General features: G+C 42.9%; 1 protein-coding gene across 2 annotated transcripts; it reads left to right on the top strand.

Moving 5' to 3' along the window:
- The first annotated feature begins 1,884 nt into the window (after positions 1-1,884).
- Positions 1,885-18,706, top strand: aptx (aprataxin). Of its 2 annotated transcripts, none has more exons than XM_085992693.1 (8): positions 1,885-2,083; positions 5,990-6,123; positions 8,696-8,742; positions 11,203-11,565; positions 12,193-12,252; positions 13,361-13,587; positions 15,805-15,908; positions 17,667-18,706. In XM_085992693.1, the coding sequence occupies exons 2-8, from the start codon at positions 5,994-5,996 to the stop codon at positions 17,816-17,818; spliced, it is 1,083 nt and encodes a 360-aa protein (XP_085848819.1). In that variant the 5' UTR covers positions 1,885-2,083; positions 5,990-5,993; the 3' UTR covers positions 17,819-18,706. The 2 variants fall into 2 exon arrangements, with proteins under 2 accessions (XP_085848819.1, XP_085848810.1); XM_085992684.1 differs by lacking the exon at positions 1,885-2,083 and adding an exon at positions 2,736-2,965.

The raw sequence follows: 18,706 nt of genomic DNA, 5'->3' as shown, positions 1-18,706 counted from the left end.
AATACTGAGGGAGTAATACATTGTCAAAAGGTGTACTCCTCCGGACACAACATCAAACCAAAGTCCCAACAGCCTAATGCAATAGTTCAGGTGCACATTTTGAAGAATCCTAGGGAGTTCTCCTTGCGTCATAGCCAACATTCCTCCCTCAACAAACACCAGCAAAAATAGGTGCATGTTCGCGCCCGGGTGGCCCTGGAGATGGAGCACGCGGTGTCCGCCGGCACACTTGAGGTCTTCCGAGACCGGTGGGCGTCACGGGGACTGGAATGCATCGTCACTCCGGGTTATGTAATTATAATTTAATTTGATACATTTTATTTAAAGTTCTGTTAATTTTCAGTTAATTTACAGTTAATTTGGTTCAATAAAACAAAAAGGACCAAAAATAGATGAACTGAACATACAGCAGTTTGCGAGGTCTTTCTCTGCACAAAGTAGGCTCTATAATGGCCTGAACTACATATAATTTGTAGTTCATTATGTGAAGCTCCTCGAGATGGATTGACCTATATTGTGTTCATTTCTGGGCACCACACTTTTAGGAAGAATGTCAAGACCTCAGAGTGTGTAGGGGAGATTTACTAGAATGGTACCAGGGATGAGGGACTTCAGTTCTGTGCAAAGGAGAAGCTGGAATTGTTCTCCTTAGAGCAGAGAAGGCTAAGGGATTTGATAGAGGTGTTGAAAATCATGAAAGGTTTGATAGTAAATAAGGAGAAACAGTTTCCAGTGGCAGAAGGGTCTGTAACCAGAGGACACAGATTTAAGGTAATTGGCAGAAGGACCAGAGGAGACGAGGATGTATTTTTACGTGAGTTGTTATGATCTGGAATGCACTGCCTGAAAGGGTGCTGGAAGCAGATTCAATAATAACATTTAAAAGGGAATTGGACAAATACTTGCAGGGAAAATTTTTTGCAGGGCTTTGGGGGGAAAAGAGCTGGGGAAGTGGGAGTGTCAGCTGTGGCTCAGTTGGTAGCACCCTTGCCTTTGAGTCAGAAGGTTGTGGGTTCAAGTCCATGGAACACAAAAATCTAGGCTGACACTCCCAGTGCAGTACTGAGGGAGTCTTTTGGGTGAGATGTTAAACCGAGACCCCATCAGCTTTCTCAGGTGGACATGAAAGATCCCATGCCACTATTCGAAGAGTAAGGGAGTTCTCCCCGGTGTCCTGGCCAATAATTATCCCTTAATCAACATCACTAAAACAGATTATCTGGTCATTATCACATTGCTGTTTGTGGGAGCTTAATGTGCGCAAATTGGCTGCGGTGTTTCCTATAGTGCACCAGTGACTACACTTCAAAAAGTACTTCATTGGCTGTAAAGCGCTTTGGGTTGTCCGGTGGTCGTGAAAGGCACTATAGAAATGCAAGTCTTTCTTTCTTCTTTGAAAGAGCTGTCCAATTAAAAGAGCCAGCACTGGCATGATGGACCGATTTGCTTCCTTCTGTGCTGTATGGCTCAATACAAATGCACAGACAAGCATCATTATAGCTACAAACATCTCTTCCTCTCCATCAGGTCCTGGATCCCTGCCTGGAGAACCGACCAGACCCGGGCCCATGCATTATGTCGTTTTAAGATTATACTGTGCCTGTGTGAGGGGGAAGGTTTGACACAGAATTTCTACAGTTCACTTCAACTATAGTTATCCGTCCTTATTTTACGCCGGTTTTCTTTGACTCGCAAGAGATGACTTACCGTTAACGACGGGTCACGCCAACTTCCAGAAGTGTCCAGCCTCTACAAAGATGGCGGCCGTGCGGCTTCGCCCCTCCGATTCACTCATGCGCGACTCCACACCGATGTACGCATGCGCAGCTCCACATCACCGATTCACGCATGCGCAGCTCCACATCACCGATTCACGCATGCGCATCCGGATACCTCCATATTGCGGTGCGTGGGGCAGCTCGGCGGAAGCGCGCTGCAGTGGCTGCCGGGCAGGTGTAAGGCGGATCCCATTATTGGAGAGAAGAATTCAAATTTAAGCGAGGCCTTTGGTCTTTAAAGTGTTTTACCCCAGACCCTGGTGTGGCATTTTGCTGGCTGCGTTCATCACCCCTGCTGCAGACAGGTGGGACTGGCTTCATTAACAGTAACTTTCAAAAGGGAATTGGATAAATATTTAAAAAGGAAACATTTGCAGGGTATGGGGTAAGGGCAGGGGAGTGGGACTAATTGAATAGCTGTTTCAAAGAGCTGGCACAGGCACGATCAGCCGAATGGTGTCCTGTGCTGTATCATTCTAATCATCTCTGCCAAATGTTGTGATTTATGCCCTGTAACTATAAATTATGCATAACTCCGTGGCTTTGCAATCATCACGGTTGTCAGCCGTGGCTTGATGGGTTTCACTCTTCCCCTCTTGAGTCAGAAGGGCTGTGGGTTCAAGTCCCCATTCCAGAGATTTGAGCACGTAATCTAGGCCGACACTCCTGTGCTGCACCTTCGGAGGTGCCTGCCTTCAGATGAGGTGTGAAAGCGGGGCCCTGTTTGCCTTTTCAGGTGGACGCAATCTGGTCATTATCACCTTGTTGTTTGTGGGACAATTGGCTGCCATATTTCCTGCATTCGGCCAGTGACTACCCATCAAAAGTACTTCATTGGCTGTAAACCGCTTTGGGACATCCTGAGGCTGTGAACGGCGCTATATAAATACAAGTCTTTTCTTTCTTTCAGTTTGACTGATCACAGAGTCACGAATAACATTTGCCTCCCGAATGTTGCTGCTGTACTTTATGCTCACACTTCATTTACATTAATTACTTTGATTCAGAAGCCCATTGCAAATTGATCAAATGATAACAATCTAAGGTGGGCGGGGCAGTGAAATTGGAGCAGGCAGCTCAAGTTACAAAATGAATTAACAAAAGAGCAAGTCAGCAAACAATTGCAGAAAACAATTAATGCTGATGAGAGTAAAATACTACACGAAGGAAGGAAAAATGTGCAACAGGTACTCCATCAGTGGTATTGAAGTAGTTAAGAGATGAAGTTGAAAGACTGAGACTATACACTCAACAATTCATTCTTCCCTGTACTAGTGTACAACTACTGTATGTTTTTTGGATTGTTCTATATGTCTGACAAATGTGCATTGTTTTATTTGGAAAAGTCTTAAAATGCAGTAAAATTCAGTGCATAAGTTGCACCTTTTTGGATCTCTGTTTCCTGCAAGTGTGGGAGAGAAACAACAACTTATATAGCACCTTAATGTAATAAAACATTGCAAGGTGCTTCACTGGAGCATTATTAAAAAAAAATTGACACTGAGCCATATATGGAGATATTAGAGTAGATGACCAAAAGCTTTGTCAAAGAGGTAGGTTTTAAGGAGCATCTTAAAGGAGGAGAAAGAGGTTTAGGGAGGGAATTTCAGAGCTTGGGGCCAAGGCAGCTGAAGGCACGGCCGCCACTGGTGGAGTGATTTAAAATCGGGGATGTTCAAAAGGCCAGAATAGGTGTAGCGCTGGAGGAGATTACAGAGCTAAGGAGGGGTGAGGCCATGGAAGGATTTGAAAACAAGGATGAGAATTTTTAAATCAAGGCATTGCTTAACTGGGAGCCAATGTAGGTCAGCGAGCACAGGGGAGATGGGTGAGCGGGATTTGGTGCGAGTTAGGATGTGGGCAGCAGAGTTTTGGATGACCTCAAGTTTATGGAGGGTAGAACTAGGGAGGCCGGCCAGGAGTGCTTTGGAATAGTCAAATCTATAGCTGATGAAGGCATGAATGAGGGTTTAGGCAGCAGATAAGTTGAGATAAGGGTGGAGACGGGCGATATTGCGAAGGTGGAAATGGGCAGTCTCAGCGATCGAACGGATATGAGGTCATGTCAGACTTGTACAGAACATGCTAAACTGTCCAGGAAATGTGTCCATCTCCAAATACATCTGTGGAAAAATTCTTTGGCACTTTTTCTTCAGATGATACCTTCTTGGGCCCAAATTACACAATCTGTCAATGTTGTTATTGAGCACTAAACTGCGGACTGTGCAGCTCAGCACAGGCAAAGTATTTTACTCCAGTAACGTTGCAAAAGTTGACCGTACAAGTGCACCTGGACTTTCAGAATGCTTTTGATAAAGTTACCCATGAAAGGTTGTGACACAACTTAAGGCAGTAGGTATCTATGATTGAAACCCGCAAATGGATAAGGAATTAGCTGGAAGTAAGTTGGTGAGGATGTTACACAGTGGTGTGCTTGAGGAATTGTTGCTGTTCCAAATTTACATGGAGGATTTGCATATTATAAGCCGTGGGAGGAGATGGCAGTCAAGTCAGATGAGTTAGAGAAGGAACTACAGAAGGACTTGCATAGAATTTACAGCACAGAAACAGGCCATTTGGCCCAACTGGTCCATGCCGGTTTATGTCCCACACGAGCCTCCTCCCACCCTACTTCCTCTCACCCTATCAGCGTAGCCTTCTATTCATTTCTTCCTCGTGCTTATCTAGTTTCCCCTTAAATGCATCTATGCTATTCACCTCAACCACTCCCTGTGGTAGCGAGTTCCACATTCTCACCACTCTCTTGAGTAAAGACGTTTCTCCTGAATTCCCCATTGGATTTATTGGTGACTATCTTATGGCCCCTAATTTTGGTCTCCCCCACAAGTGGAAACATTTTCTCTATGTTTGTCCTACACAACCCTTTCATAACTTAATGACCTGTATCAGGTCACCCTCTGCCTTCCCTTTAATGGAGAAAAGAGCCCCTGCCTGTTTAATCTTAAGAGAAAATTTGCAAGTCGGCAGGACAACAGCACATGAAATAAAATGTGGGTAAGTGAAAGCTATTACCCGTTACAAGAAAGAATGAGCGACGCACTTACTGAGGGAGAGAGGCTGAGCGAGATCTGGGAATGGTAGACTCAACACTTTGCTGTAATGCAAAAATCTGAAAGTAAAAAAAAAGCTAACAGAATGCTGAGGTATATTGTTGTGCTGAAACTGTACAGCACTCTGGCCAGGCCACACTTTGAGTGTTCAGTTCTGGTCACCAAGAGGACGGTCTAAGCCATGGAGACAGTGCAGAAAAGGACCACAAAGCTGATCCCTGGCCAGTAAAACGTCCCATTAGGGAACCCATAATACACTGCTCAACTGGTTGGTTAAGTTGTAGCCGTGTACCTTTTATAAGGGGAACTGTTGTATTGCGTTTTGACTATTAGGTTTTGGAGCTATGTGTGTATATATAGCTCCACCGGGGCAGCACGGTGGCATAGTGGTTAGCACTGTTGCCTCACAGCGCCAGGGACCCGGGTTCGAATCCAGCCTCGGGTGACTGCCTGTGTGGAGTTTGCACATTCTCCCCGTGTTTGCGTGGGTTTCCTCCGGGTGCTCCGGTTTCCTCCCACAGTCCAAAGATGTGCGGTTAGGTTGATTGGCTATGATAAAAATTGACCCTTAGTGTTAGGGGGATTAAATACGTGGGGTTACAGGGATAGGGTGGGATATGTGTTGGTGTAGGGGTTACGGGGATCGGGTGGGATAAGTGTCGGTGCAGGCTCGATGGGCTGAAATGGCCTCTATCTGCACTGTGGGGTTTCTGTGATTTCTGTGATATAGAGTATGTGAAACCTTAATAAAAAGCTAAATTGTTTTAAATTTTAATGATTGTATACATTACAACAACTTGCATTTATATAGCGCCCTTAACATAGTAAAACATCCCAAGGCGCTTCACAGGAGCGATATTCAAACAAAATTTGACACCGAGCCACATAGGAGCTAATAGGACAGGTTGGTCAAAGAGGTAGGTTTTAAGTAGCTTTTTAAAGGAGGAGAGAGGTAGAGAGGTTTATGGAGGGAATTCCAGAGCTTCGGGCCCAGACAGCTGAAGGCACGGCCGTCTGTGGTGGAGTGAAGGAAATCAGTGCAAGAGGCCAGAAGTGGAGATCTTGGAGGGTTGTAGGGCTGGAGGAGGTTACGGAGATAAAGAGGGATACACTGACCTTATTTAATCTTCTGTCTTCCAGTACAATGCGAGTTTGTTGGCTGGTGAGTAAAGATGGAAGGCATCAACCGATACGTCTTGCGCACTCAGCCTGCGTGTTGATTGGACGAGGCCCAGAAACCAGAATTACAGATAAAAAATGCTCACGACAACAAGGTGAGTGGAAACCGCGCTGGCTATTTTCACAGGCTCTTGTGCGATAATGAATAAGTCCAGGACTGCCACTCAAAGCAGGTGTTAGTTAGGCTCATTATATATGTTAATGAGGGGCCCAGCCCCTGTGGCTGGGTCACAACCTTCTATGCAGTGCCAGTTGTGCCTTCAGATGCCACTGTCCTAGATAATTTCAATTCACCCTGGTCTTTCGAAACCCTGGCACTTGCACACCACTAGGTGACGCTGCAGCACACACGTGACCCAAAAGCAAACACTCTCAATATGAACCCTAGTCTCTAAATGTTTATCATGAAAGGTGAGCTATTTTAATACTGGGTGCAAACTTAATTCACTTTTATTGTACACAAATGTACCCTCACTGCACAGTGTCCTCAGTGGGGGGAAGCACATGCACTTGGAATAAATCAATGTCGACTCCCATACTCGACACGCTTCCTCCCTGTAGCTGCCAGTGAAAATGTCCCGATGCAGTAGGCATACTAGAACTCCAACTCTCATACTAGAATGCCACCGCCTCCCCCAGCACTTTCCTCCTGGAAACCTTCCTCTCCACAGTTGGTGCAATTTTCAGCCAGTACCATTGGTCCCTCATAACACAAAATCTTGTGTCTGCATACCCTGGTCCAATTATCCCCCAGCCTCTATCCCAGTTTCACCTGAAGACGACACTTCACCTCGACTCCTTGTCTGCAGCACTGTGGGGATTGACTAATGAATGTATCTAGTCATTGACATGTAATCCCTCCATGGCCTTGCCCCTCCCTATCTCTGTAATCTCCTCCAGCCCTACAACCCTCCGAGATCTCTGTGCTCCTCCAATTCTGGCCTCTTGAGCAGCCCTGATTTCCTTCGCCCCACCATTGGCGGCCGTGTCTTCAGCTGCCTGGACCCTAAGCTCTGGAATTCACTTACTAAACTGCTCCATCTCTTTCTCCCCCTTTAAGACGCTCCTTTAAAACCTACCTCTTCGACCAAGCTTTTGGTCACTTGTCCTAATATCTCCTTATGTGGTTCGGTGTCAAATTTTGTCTTCTAACGCTCCCTGAAGTGCCTTGGAATGTTTTTACTACATTTAAGGAGCTATATAAATGCAAATTGTTGTACATATCTTGCATTTGAAACTGACTTCCCAAGAAATGTAGTTGCCCAGTTAACACCTTCAAAAAAGGGAGTTGGGAATTGGTTGAAGCTGGGACTGGAGATTATAGCGATACTTGTAGGCTGAGATGACCAAATGGTCTGTGTGAGACAGTGGCTCCTGTGGGGATGGGGAGGAGTGTCTGTGCAAGGGTTCAATACAGAAGATGTGAGGACAGATGCATGTTCTGTAGTTTTGCTTAATTTACCCCAGAAATTGATCATGAAATATTAAGTTGCATGGTAGGGTGGACTAGATTTAAGTGCCAGCAGGCTATTTGTTGCAGGGGATATTGCAGCTGAAACGAATCTGGTCTTTACTTTACATTCATGCATATGTACTTCCACAGGATGAGGATCAAAAGTAAGACTTTCAATTTCTAACCCAGGGTGCTGAGACCAATTGTAGCACCCATACGACTGTTCCGACTGAACACAGACTGGAGATTGAATCTGGAAGCTTGGTCTACTGTGTGACTCATTGGATAAACTTACTGAGCCATGTTGGGGTCGGGTTAGGAATGTGTATGTCGCTAATATTTCTCTCTCCGTTGATACAGCGTTACTAACACCTATGATTTACTCACAAGCTCTGTGACTTGCAGAAGTTTTATTAATGCTTGCACTTTGAATTTTACCGTAACTTTCAGTACGTTGAGTTTCCTGCATAATGTGTGAGCATTAAAATACAATCCATGCACTGAGACTCATAAATTAATTGCAAAGAGGCGGCATCGGCACAGTGGGCCGAATGGTCTCCCTGTGCTGTATCATTCTGTGATTCGATGAAGTGTCAGCAATGCTGCTAATGGTTTTCTTGCCTTGATTTATACTGAGAGGAAAGATAGAAGAAAGACTTACACTTTATACAGCGCCTTTCACAACCTGAGGACATCACAAAGCACTTTATGGCCAATGAAGTACTTTTGAAGTGTAGTCACTGTTATAATGTAGGAAACGCGGCAGCTAATTGCACACAGCAAGCTCCCACAAACAGCAATGTGATAATGACCAGATAATCTGTTCTTTTTGTTATGTTGATTGAAGGATAATTTTTTGGCCAGAACACCGGGGATAATTCCCCTGCTCTTCTTCGAAATAGTGCCATGGGATCTTTTACGTCCACCTGAGAGAGCAGATGGGGCTTCGGTTTAACGTCTCATCTGAAAGACGGCATCTCCGACAGTGCAGCACTCCCTCAGCACTGCATTGGAGTGTCAGCCTAGACTTTTGTGCACAAGTCTCTGGAGTGGGTCATGAACCCACAACCTTCTAACTCAGAAACAAAAATGCCACTGAGCCACGCTGACTCTGGGGAAGGAGTAAAAGGAGAAAGAGGGTAAATTGTAATTTGAGTGGGTGTGGAAAATTAACATGTATATACAGTATTAAGTTCATTTTTGTTCTTTTCTAGTACAGCTGAAAGCAGACTACAATAAAGGATATGTTCTTGTAAAACAGGTATATTATCTCTGCTTTGTTTCTTTTAGTATGGTGTTATGTATTTAATGGAGGTGTTACATTTATGAGGGGTTTTGATGCGGAGAAACTGTTTGCACTGGCAGGCGGCTCGGTAATCAGAGGACACAGATTTAAGATAATTGGCAAAACAACCAGAGGGGAGATGAGAATTTTTTTTTTACGCAGTGAGTTATGATCTGGAATGCGCTGCCTGAAAGGTTGGTGGTAGATTCAATAGTAACTTTTAAAAGGGAATTGGATAAATACTTGAAAAGGAAAAATTTGCAGGGCTATGGGGAAAGATCAAGGGGGCAGTGGGACTAATTGGATAGCTCTTTCAAAGAGCTGGCACAGGCTTGATGAGCCGAATGGCCTCCTTCTGTGCTGTATCATTCTACTGTATTAGTATAGCCCTGGGTTACATTGCAATGCATAGATCAATCTTTAGTGTTAAATGCTAACTAGAGCAGAAGTCATAATGTGTGGTAGTCAATAAGCTGCCTTTTTGCTTAAGATGTACCTTCCGTGAATAACAATTACTCGATTCAGAATGTAGGTTACTTTCCTACAAATTGATTGTGAGATGCTAAGGTTTAAAGATATTCACTTGTTTAAAATAACTTTCTGGCTTAGCTGGATAGAGTAAATGGCAAGACTCAGAGGTAAGTAGGATTGGGTTCTTGCAATCCTTACTGAGATATTATGGTTCTGTTCTGTTGTGCCTTATTATGCATATTCAGTTAATAAACATTTTTGAGGCTTAATGATTTTTTATATAAGAATTTGAAAACTCCATAACTGATGAGCTTGTGAGCATTGTATGGGTTAATTTTTGTGAAATTTATGTTTATTAGAGGCTGTCAGTCAGTTCACTAATACTGAGCTCCTGGTGCACCCCAGGAGTGCATATCAGGAGATTGTGCAGCCCCAGTCTGTGATTTGTCTGTCTTCATTTTTAACAAACAGAAAAATGTACACTTAAATGCTTGAAAGAAAGACTTGCATTTTTATAGCACTTTTCACGACCTGAGGACATCCCAAAGCGCTTTACAACCATTGAAGTACTTTTGAAGTGTAGTCACTGTTGTAATGTAGGAAAGGTGGCAGCCAATTTGCGCACAGCAAGCTCCCACAAACAGCAATGTGATAACGACCAGATAATCTCTTTAGTGATGTTGACTGAGGGATAAATATTGGCCAGGACACCAGGGAAACTAGCCTGCTCTTCTTCGAAATAGTGCCATGGGATCTTTTATGTCCACCTGAGAGATTAGACAGGGCCCACAACCTTCTGACTCGGAGGCGAGGGTGCTACCACCTGAGCCACGGCTCACACAAGACAAGAACATAAAGATAGGAACTGGCTGGCGGTGGAGAAAGTGGTGGTGGGGGGGCTACCTGACATGTGGGAATATGTTATTAATGGGGGGCCTTGATGATTTGAATGGGATAATCAGCAGTTTGTGTCCTATTCTCCTGCCCCCCCCCTCCGCCACAGGGGTGTTAGACCTTGCTCATACAGCCAGATCCCAGCAAACCCCCGTGGCCCATAAACAACCTCCGATGTCCTGCTGGACCTCGGGATCTCCCTCCTCGGACTTTTTTCTCCCCCATTCCTGGAGCCCGCAACCCCTTCTTAACACTCGCAAACCCCATAGACCGCATTCCCAGTGCTTCCTAATCCCATAATTGACCCAGTGCTTGCTGACCTTGACAACTTCCCTCCACAATGCCCCAGGAGCCCCCTCCTCATGATCCAAGATCCCAGGCCTGCCCAGTGTTCCTAGGACTTTCACCGCCAATGTTCTTGGAATATTGGAAGTACACCCAGACCCTGAGAACTCATTTCAAAATACTGCTAGACCCTGAGACTCAATCCCAGCACTGTCAGATTCCAGGACCACCTCCAATGCTGATATGTCAATGTATCCGGTAGTACTACTTCACATTAATCTCCCAGACTTCTAAAACCTCCAACTTACAGTGAGCAATGCCACAGGAGGTCTATTAGGATCTGCAGTTAATAAATCATACTTGTCATTGTCATCTTTATTATTTTGATCTTTGTTGCTTCAGTTCTACCACACTTGTTTCTTCTCATTGTTCTTGCTATTAAACACCATGTACTTAAAGAAATTTTAAAATGATTTAATAGAGTAATTCATTTTTGGGCTTCTGAAGATGTTCCAAAGGTGATTGAGCAGGTTATGATGTCCTCCAGGCTGATCAATTAAACTTCTGTGTTGTAATTCAGTGATAGTCACCTGTTATTGAAGTGTATAATAGCTACAGGAACCAATCCCCACATCCCCCAAAAATTGGACAAGTAATTCTAAGGCAAAATACTGCAGATGCTGGAAATCTGAAATATAAAAAGAAAATGCTGGAAACCCTCAGCAGGTTAAGACAAATAATTCTATTTTGTTTCCCCCCCCCCCCCCCCCCCATCCCCCTCCAAAGTTGGGCGTAAATCCAAGCAATGTCAATTCAGAAGACTTGGGAAAAGACAAAGAGGTGAAGTTGAAGCCAGGACAGATTCTTCACATTGTCAATCAGCTCTACCCATACACCATACAGTTTGCAGAAGAGACTTCAGAAAGGAAGAAGCTGTCACCAAAACGACCACACGAGGAGATTTCTCCAAACAGCAACTCCAGCCCGTCGAATAAATATCTGAAGACCGAGCACTCCAATCCAAAGGAGCACCGCACATTTTATACTAAGCCTAAAAGGAAGAAAGAGAAGACTAAGGAAGGACATATGGCGGAAGATACCAGCAACACAGCAACTCCATTGAACTCTACTGACACAGCGGAAAAAAAAGTAATTGACGGATTGGATTTAACTTGGCCCATCTTATGTGACGTTATATTTGAAGTAGCACCACCTCCATAGTCTACCTCATCACCCAGTCTCTTCTCTCGTGGACTAAATGGCCCATGGCCATAATTTCCTGTTAAAGTCCACAAGTTAGGGGCAGAGATGCAGGCAGGCAGAATTCATTTCCTGTACTGAAAATCAGCTGTGCATTAATGAATATCCAGCTTTAAGTGGTTTATGATTTTGAAATTAAAAAAAAATCTTGTCTAGATGAATGCAGTAGTTCAAAAAGAGAATGTGGTAATTTTCATTTAATTTGCTTATATATATTAGTTTTGAGACTAGAGAAAGGTGCCGTTCCTTGACCAGGAGGAGGGGGCATTCTATGTGTCTACTCCTTCCCAAGGCAAGACCGAGTAACTTTATATGTGTGTGTACTAGACCAGCAGCTATTACCCCACCCCTTTTACAGAATACGTAGATTTGAAGTTATAACCGTGATTACAAAAAATCTTAGTTCTGCTCACAAAGATGTAACATGTTTGTCATTATGATTACCTAGAGAGCACGATAGTTATTATCCAAATATCTATACGTTAGATGAGCATGTTTTTAACTTTGTTCCTTTAGGATTTTCAGGGAATGTGGAGTCAGGGACTAAAAGTCTCCATGCAGGATCCAAAAATGCAGGTACTAAACTTTTTTCCCCCCTCAAAAATCTCACCTAAAATTGCTATAAAATTATCATGGTTTTCCCCTACCACATTTGCACTAATAGCATTTCAATTTTTACATTGTTTAAAACAGATTAACTCACTGAAAGATTTTTACCTGGTATAGACAGAAGATATGGTCAATTGTCAAAGACTGAATATATGTCAAAAGGGGTGGAAAATGGGTGATTCATAGCATCTACCCCTCTTCATCTCACCCTATTTCATGGTTCAAATTATTGTTTGAAACACTTCCTACAAGATGTAACATTTACCAAATGTGCCAACTGGAGGTGGCAAAAACTGGCAGAGGTTCCACAGTTTATATTCCCTCCATGGTGCCCACAGAGCTACATTTTCAGCTAATCCAAAGCTGAGGCTCTCATCTCTAGAAAACAGAAGGGGTGACCTAATAGAGGTCTTTAAAATTACGAAACAATAGGGTAGACGTAGAGAAAATGTTTCCGCTTGTGGGGGGATTCCAGAACTACAAATAAATCCAATAAGGAATGCGGAAGAAACTTCTTTACCCAGGGAGTGGTGAGAATGTGGAACTTGCAACCACAGGGAGTAGTTGAGGCGAATAACATAGATGCATTTAAGCGGAAATTGATAAGTACAAGGAATAAAAGGATCTGTCGATAGGGTGAGATGAAGTAGAGTGGGAGGAGGCTTGTGTGGAGCATAAACTCCGTCTTGGACCACGCGGCCTGTTTCTACGCTGTAAATTCGATGTAATTCTATGTTCTGAAGATTTACTACTCTGATTGAAAGCTTATCAAAAAATATGAAACCCAATGAAGCAACAGTACTGGAGCCATTCTCCCATTTCTCTCCTCCTTCCTCTCAAGTCCACAAGGTTGTGATTCTGCTGAGTTTGCTTATTTCCTTTCCACTCTGCTCTTTCCTGCTCAATCAGGCCTCTGATCTCTTCTTCCTCTGGATTTTGCGTCGCTAAACATTAGCGAGTATGAAAGGCTACCAAAAAAGGGGGCAGGGAGCAGCATTGTATTATAAAAAAAAATCATTTGTGTTAAGTTCCTAAGTGTTTTTACAGATCAATGCAAGAATCCTTTTTCTCCCAGGTGTACAAAGATGATACAGTTGTAGTAATTAAGGACAAATATCCAAAGTCTCGCTTTCACTGGCTGGTTTTACCATGGGAGTCCATCTCCAGCCTGAAGGCTGTGAGGAGGGATCACTTAACGCTACTTCAACACATGAACCAAGTTGGCGAAAAGCTGGTGCGAGAATGTCTGGATTCTGACGAATTGAAATTTCGATTGGGTTACCATGCTATTCCCAGCATGAGGTAAGAGGAGTTTATTTTCACATTGACATCTGTGCTGGCTCTTTGCTGGAGCAATCCAAAACTGGAGCACGCTTCAGTGTGCGTACGATGCAACCACATGCACTTTATTTTTCTTGGTGCAACACTTGCACCTTCATTAAAAGTGAACCCCAGGTTTGAAAACGATTTGCTTGGAATTGCTTTACTGCAATTTGGTTTTATGCACTAAAAGGATCATTTATGGTAACTGTTGCTTTTCGATATTTGTCTTTGTGGGGCTGACGGAGATTACAGATATAGGGAAGGGCGAGGCCATGGAGGGATTTGAAAACCAGGATGAGAATTTTAAAATCGAGGCGTAGCTTAACCGGGAGCCAATGTCAGTCAGTGAGCACAGGGGGAGATGGGTGAACGGGACTTGGTGTGAGTTAGGACATGGCCAGCCGAGTTTTGGATCACCAAGTTTATGTAGGGTGGAATGTGGGAGGCCAACCAGGAGAGTGTTGGAATAGTCAAGTCTACAGGTAGCAAAGGCATGGCTGAGGGTTTCAGCAGCGCATGAGCTGAGGCGGGGAGGAGTCAGACAATATTAGAGGTGGAAATAGGCAGTCTTTGCTATGGCACGGATATGTGGTCGGAAGCTCATTTTGGGGTCAAATATGACAGAGGTTGCGAACAGTGTGTTTCGGCCTCGGACAGATGCTAAGGATAGGGATGGAGTTATGGCTAGGAAATGTCATTTGTGGCAGGGACCGAATGGCTTCGGTCTTCCCAATGTTTAGTTGGAGGAAATTCCTGTCGTCCTTGTAATTGTTTTAAACACACACATTTAAATTGGCTTGCAGATTGCACTAAGAAAGACTCCCATTTATATAGTGCATTATTGTGCCTCTTGGAAACAGTGAATTACTTTGAAGTGGAGTGCCTGTTATTATGTTGGCACGTGTCAATTTGCATAATGCAGCAATGTCCTACAACAGCGATTGGTTGAATGACCAGTTCATTTGTTTTGGCAGTGTTGACTGAGGGAGTAATATTGGTCAAAGTCGCAGGAAGCCTCCTGTTCTTCATATAGTACCATGGGATCTTTAAGATTTACATGAACCACAGCAGGCAGGCGGAGCCTCGGTTTAACGTCAAATCCAAAGAAGAGCACTTCCTCTGTCACACTGGATTGTTACTCTAGATTATATGCTCAAATCCTGGAATAGATTTGAATCCATAATCTTCTGACAAGTGGGAGTTCTACCAACTGTAAATTAGTTCTTTCAAATTGGCCTCTTAATTGAAATGTTGTTCTGGTTCCTTGTCAAATTGCACAATTTGATGTTGTATACATCAATGAGGGACAGCTGTGAGTGTATGTTAGATGTAATTCTATATTGTTACTGTGCTTCTGACATACCTGCAGCCTTTTTTATACTCTAGATCCTTTGTTCTGGTCTTATAATTAAAGTATGGTTTTACAATCAGTAATCACTGATGGTAACCTAACTGTACCTCGTGGGTGTTTGAGGATAATTCAGAGTATATATATATAGCTGTGCACACATATCAAAAGAAAGTGGTGTATTTTTTTTTAAACAGTTCCTGTGTAAAACAAGGCCAATTTAGTCCTACTGAATGAGGTATGCTTGGGTTACTTAGTGATAAATCCCTTCTAATCAATTGAGATTAATACTGATTGTGAATTTATTGGTGTACAGATTTTATTATTAGTAAGAACATAAGAAATAGGAGCAGGAGTCGGCCATACGGCCCCGCGAGCCTGTTCCACCATTCAGTAAGATCATGGCTGATCTTCTACATCAACTCCACTTTCCCACACTGTCCCCATATCCTTTGATTCCTTTAGTGTCCAAAAATCTATCGATCTCGGCCTTGAATATACTCAACGACTGAGCCTCTGCGATAGAGAATTCCAAAGATTCAAAATCCTCTGTGAAGAAATCTCTCCTCATCTCAGTCCTAAATGGCTGACCCCTTATCCTGAGACTATGACCCCTAGTTCTAGACTCTCCAGCCAGGAGAAACAGTCCCTTAGCAGCTACCCTATCAAACCCTCTAAGAATTTTATGTTTCAGTGAGATGATCTTGATTTGGTCAGAGCATCTTTTGTAAGATATTGCAGTATTGTAGTTCTCATTTAAACTAAAGTGTATGACTTTGTAGAAAGCAGTACATTATTGAGCATTCAGTCACTTTATTTCCCTCTTTACTCCCGTGCCCTTTCACCAGCCACGTTCACCTCCACGTTATCAGCCAAGACTTTGATTCCCCCTGCCTGAAGAACAAAAAGCATTGGAATTCATTTAATACAGATTATTTCTTGGAATCAGAAGGTAAGAGGAACATCCAGTTACATCAATGGTTTTCAAACGTTTCTGCATTAGGTGCATTCCCAGGGACCCTTGTTCTAACCGCTGCCCAAAAGAAAACAGCACCTTATATTTGTCTACAGCAATAGAAGCAACATGCTAATAAGTCGGCAAATACAGATATCTGATAACTGACAGATATTTTGATGACCTTGAAACCATGTTTGAAAATTTATAATTTGCATGAAAGAAACTATAGACATTACAACAATTAGAAAATTGTTAAATCTTATTTTTTCCCATAGGCTGTTTACTAAGTTTATATTGGGTTAATACCCTTTACTATTGAATGTAATGTTTGAGTATTTCAGTATTTATCCTGCCACTCATCAAGCTTCGCCATTTATTCATTGATTTTTAATGAGCAGACCACAGTTTAAAATTACGTAGAATATATAGCACAGAAACAGGCCATTCAGCCCAACAGATCTATGCCGGAGTTTATGCTCCACATGAGCCTCCACCCACCCCTCTTCATTTCACCCTATTGCCATATCCTTATATTCCTTTCTCCCCCATGTACTTATCTAGCTTCCCCTTAAATGCATCTATGCTATTTGCCTCAACCACTCCCTGTGGTAGCGAGTTCCACATTCTCAGCACTCTGAGTAAAGAAGTTTCTCCTGAATCCCCTATTGGATTTATTGGTGACTATCTTATATTTATGGCCCCTAGTTTTGGTCTCCCCCACAAGTGGAAACATTTTCTTTAAGTCTACCCTATCGAACCCCTTCATAATTTTAAAGACCTCTTATCAGGTCACCTCTCAGTCTTCTCTTCTAAAGAAAAGAGCCCCAGCCTGTTCAGCCTTTCCTGATAGTTATAACATCTCAGTTCTGGTATCATCCTTGTAAAAGATCTGGTCTTCTACCCACCTCATTGGCTACATTGCTCCGGTCTCAAGTGCCCATTGCTGTCCCCTCCATCCCTACACTTCCCCCCCCCCCCCCCCCCCCCCATCCCCTCCTCCAATTTCCCGTTTTGCCCCTTCTACCTCTCTCCTCCCCTACTCCCCTCCCAACCTCTACCCCTTGTCCTTTCCACTTCCCCTACTCTCTGGTGGGAGGCTCGGGGCGTTTTACTACGTTAAAGGCATTATATAAATGCAAGTTGATGTTGTTGAGGCTGTATTTACAGCATGGCTGGTTTGTATAGGAAATTTCCGCTAGATCCGATTTTAGAGCTGTAATCTGTTGCCACAATTCACAGCCCGTGTGTGTCTCGTGCTTCGCTAGATCAGATTTTAGAGCTGTAATCTGTTGCCACAGTTTAGTTTGATGTGAACCTCGGGAGAGGTCCGTACTACCAGCACGGAATTTCCATTTCCTCTATCAGGGATCCTTGTGTAAAGAAGAGAAAGAGCTTGCATTTATGTAGTGCCTTAAATCACATCCTCTAGATAGCCCAAAGCACGTCACAAGCAATTGATTACCTTTAATCTATATGGCCCCTCTAAGTGAGATACAGGGCTGAAGTACATGATGTGAAAAGGATTGAGAATAGTCCAAGCTTATCTCACTTAAGACCCTCTTGACAATCAGAGGAGACTTTCCTACTGTTGGTTTGGACAAGATTCTAAGCAGGCCCCCGCTTATTGAATGAAGGTTTTTGCACCTTAACTGTTGCCAACTTGGTTCCTTTTTAAAAAAAAAATATGGACAGACTGGAAGCTAAGAGCCCATCTCGAAGTATGATGCTTTTTTTCTTTCTTTACTTAACTAGATGTGATGAAGATGGTAGAACGGGACGGAAAGGTAACTGTCAAGGATGGAATGACTGAGTTATTAAAACTGCCACTCGTGTGCCATGTCTGCCAACAGCAACAATCCACCATTCCACAACTGAAAGAGCACTTGAAAAAGCACTTGCCTTGAAAAGTTCAGCAGTCCCAGTGCTTCTATGTGCCTCTCCAACAGCATTCACTTAACAGATTTCCATTCATTGTTTACCTGTACAGGTTAACGAGAACCGTTCGTTAGTCATGTTATTGAGCAATAAAGAATGATGAAGCATTCTCGTGAAATACTCCAATTATGTAAATGCCTTGTAAACCCTTCTAAATGGCAAACCTCTGGCTTCTGATTGCAATATTCTGTTGTTTCAACAGCAACAATAACTGTTTATATATTTATATAGTGTCTTTAACATAATAAAACATCCCAGTGGAGAACTGATGGTATTCAGAGGGAGACTGTTTAACATTGCTGGGTTTTTTTAACTACAGAATGTAATAGATGAGTTACAGATACAGACATTGTTCCAGCGCTAGTAATACAGAGGTTAGAGTTACACACTATATTTAGACCATTAGGGCACTGATAAACAGAAACTTGCCAAGTTAGCTAAACAAGCCACACTCTCATTCCAAGAATGAGAAGTAATGACTGCTTTATTATGTAAGAGAAGGATGAGCTTGTGCAAGGAGGGGGCAAGCGTTCCAACCGTATGGTTCCAGTAAACTTTTGCACATTCCAGTTATGAAATAGTAACACTTTCAATAACGTGGCGTACAATTGTTACATTCAATTTAATTTGAATAAAATTTAGTGGATTAATAGGACTCATGGTTGATTTAGAGAGAAAACTGTGTCTGAAACTTGGACAGTATTATATATTCTGTTGAAAGGGAAAAGATATGAATTGATTGTTAATTGAATCCAATTTGTGTTAATTTGATTACAAAAGATAAAGTCAAAACAAATTCTAATTCCTGAAAATTTGACGATATGTTTGTTTTATTAAAAGAGCGTTCATAAACCGAA

The sequence above is a fragment of the Somniosus microcephalus genome, chromosome 1 (assembly GCF_052327205.1).
Source record: "Somniosus microcephalus isolate GS21.2 chromosome 1, FLI_Smic_1.0, whole genome shotgun sequence".
Lineage (NCBI taxonomy): Eukaryota > Metazoa > Chordata > Chondrichthyes > Squaliformes > Somniosidae > Somniosus > Somniosus microcephalus.
The sequence above is the reverse complement of the archived record's forward strand: the minus strand, read 5'-3'. Positions and strand labels throughout refer to the sequence as shown.

Bases quoted from the DNA above. Each gene is read 5' to 3' on its own strand.
- aptx (XM_085992684.1), top strand. From the start codon at position 2,916: ATGCTGATGAGAGTAAAATACTACACGAAGGAAGGAAAAATGTGCAAC. The intron at 8,743-11,202 runs GTATATTATCTC...CCCCCTCCAAAG, and splicing joins GATATGTTCTTGTAAAACAG to TTGGGCGTAAATCCAAGCAA. The intron at 15,909-17,666 runs GTAAGAGGAACA...TTACTTAACTAG, and splicing joins TTATTTCTTGGAATCAGAAG to ATGTGATGAAGATGGTAGAA.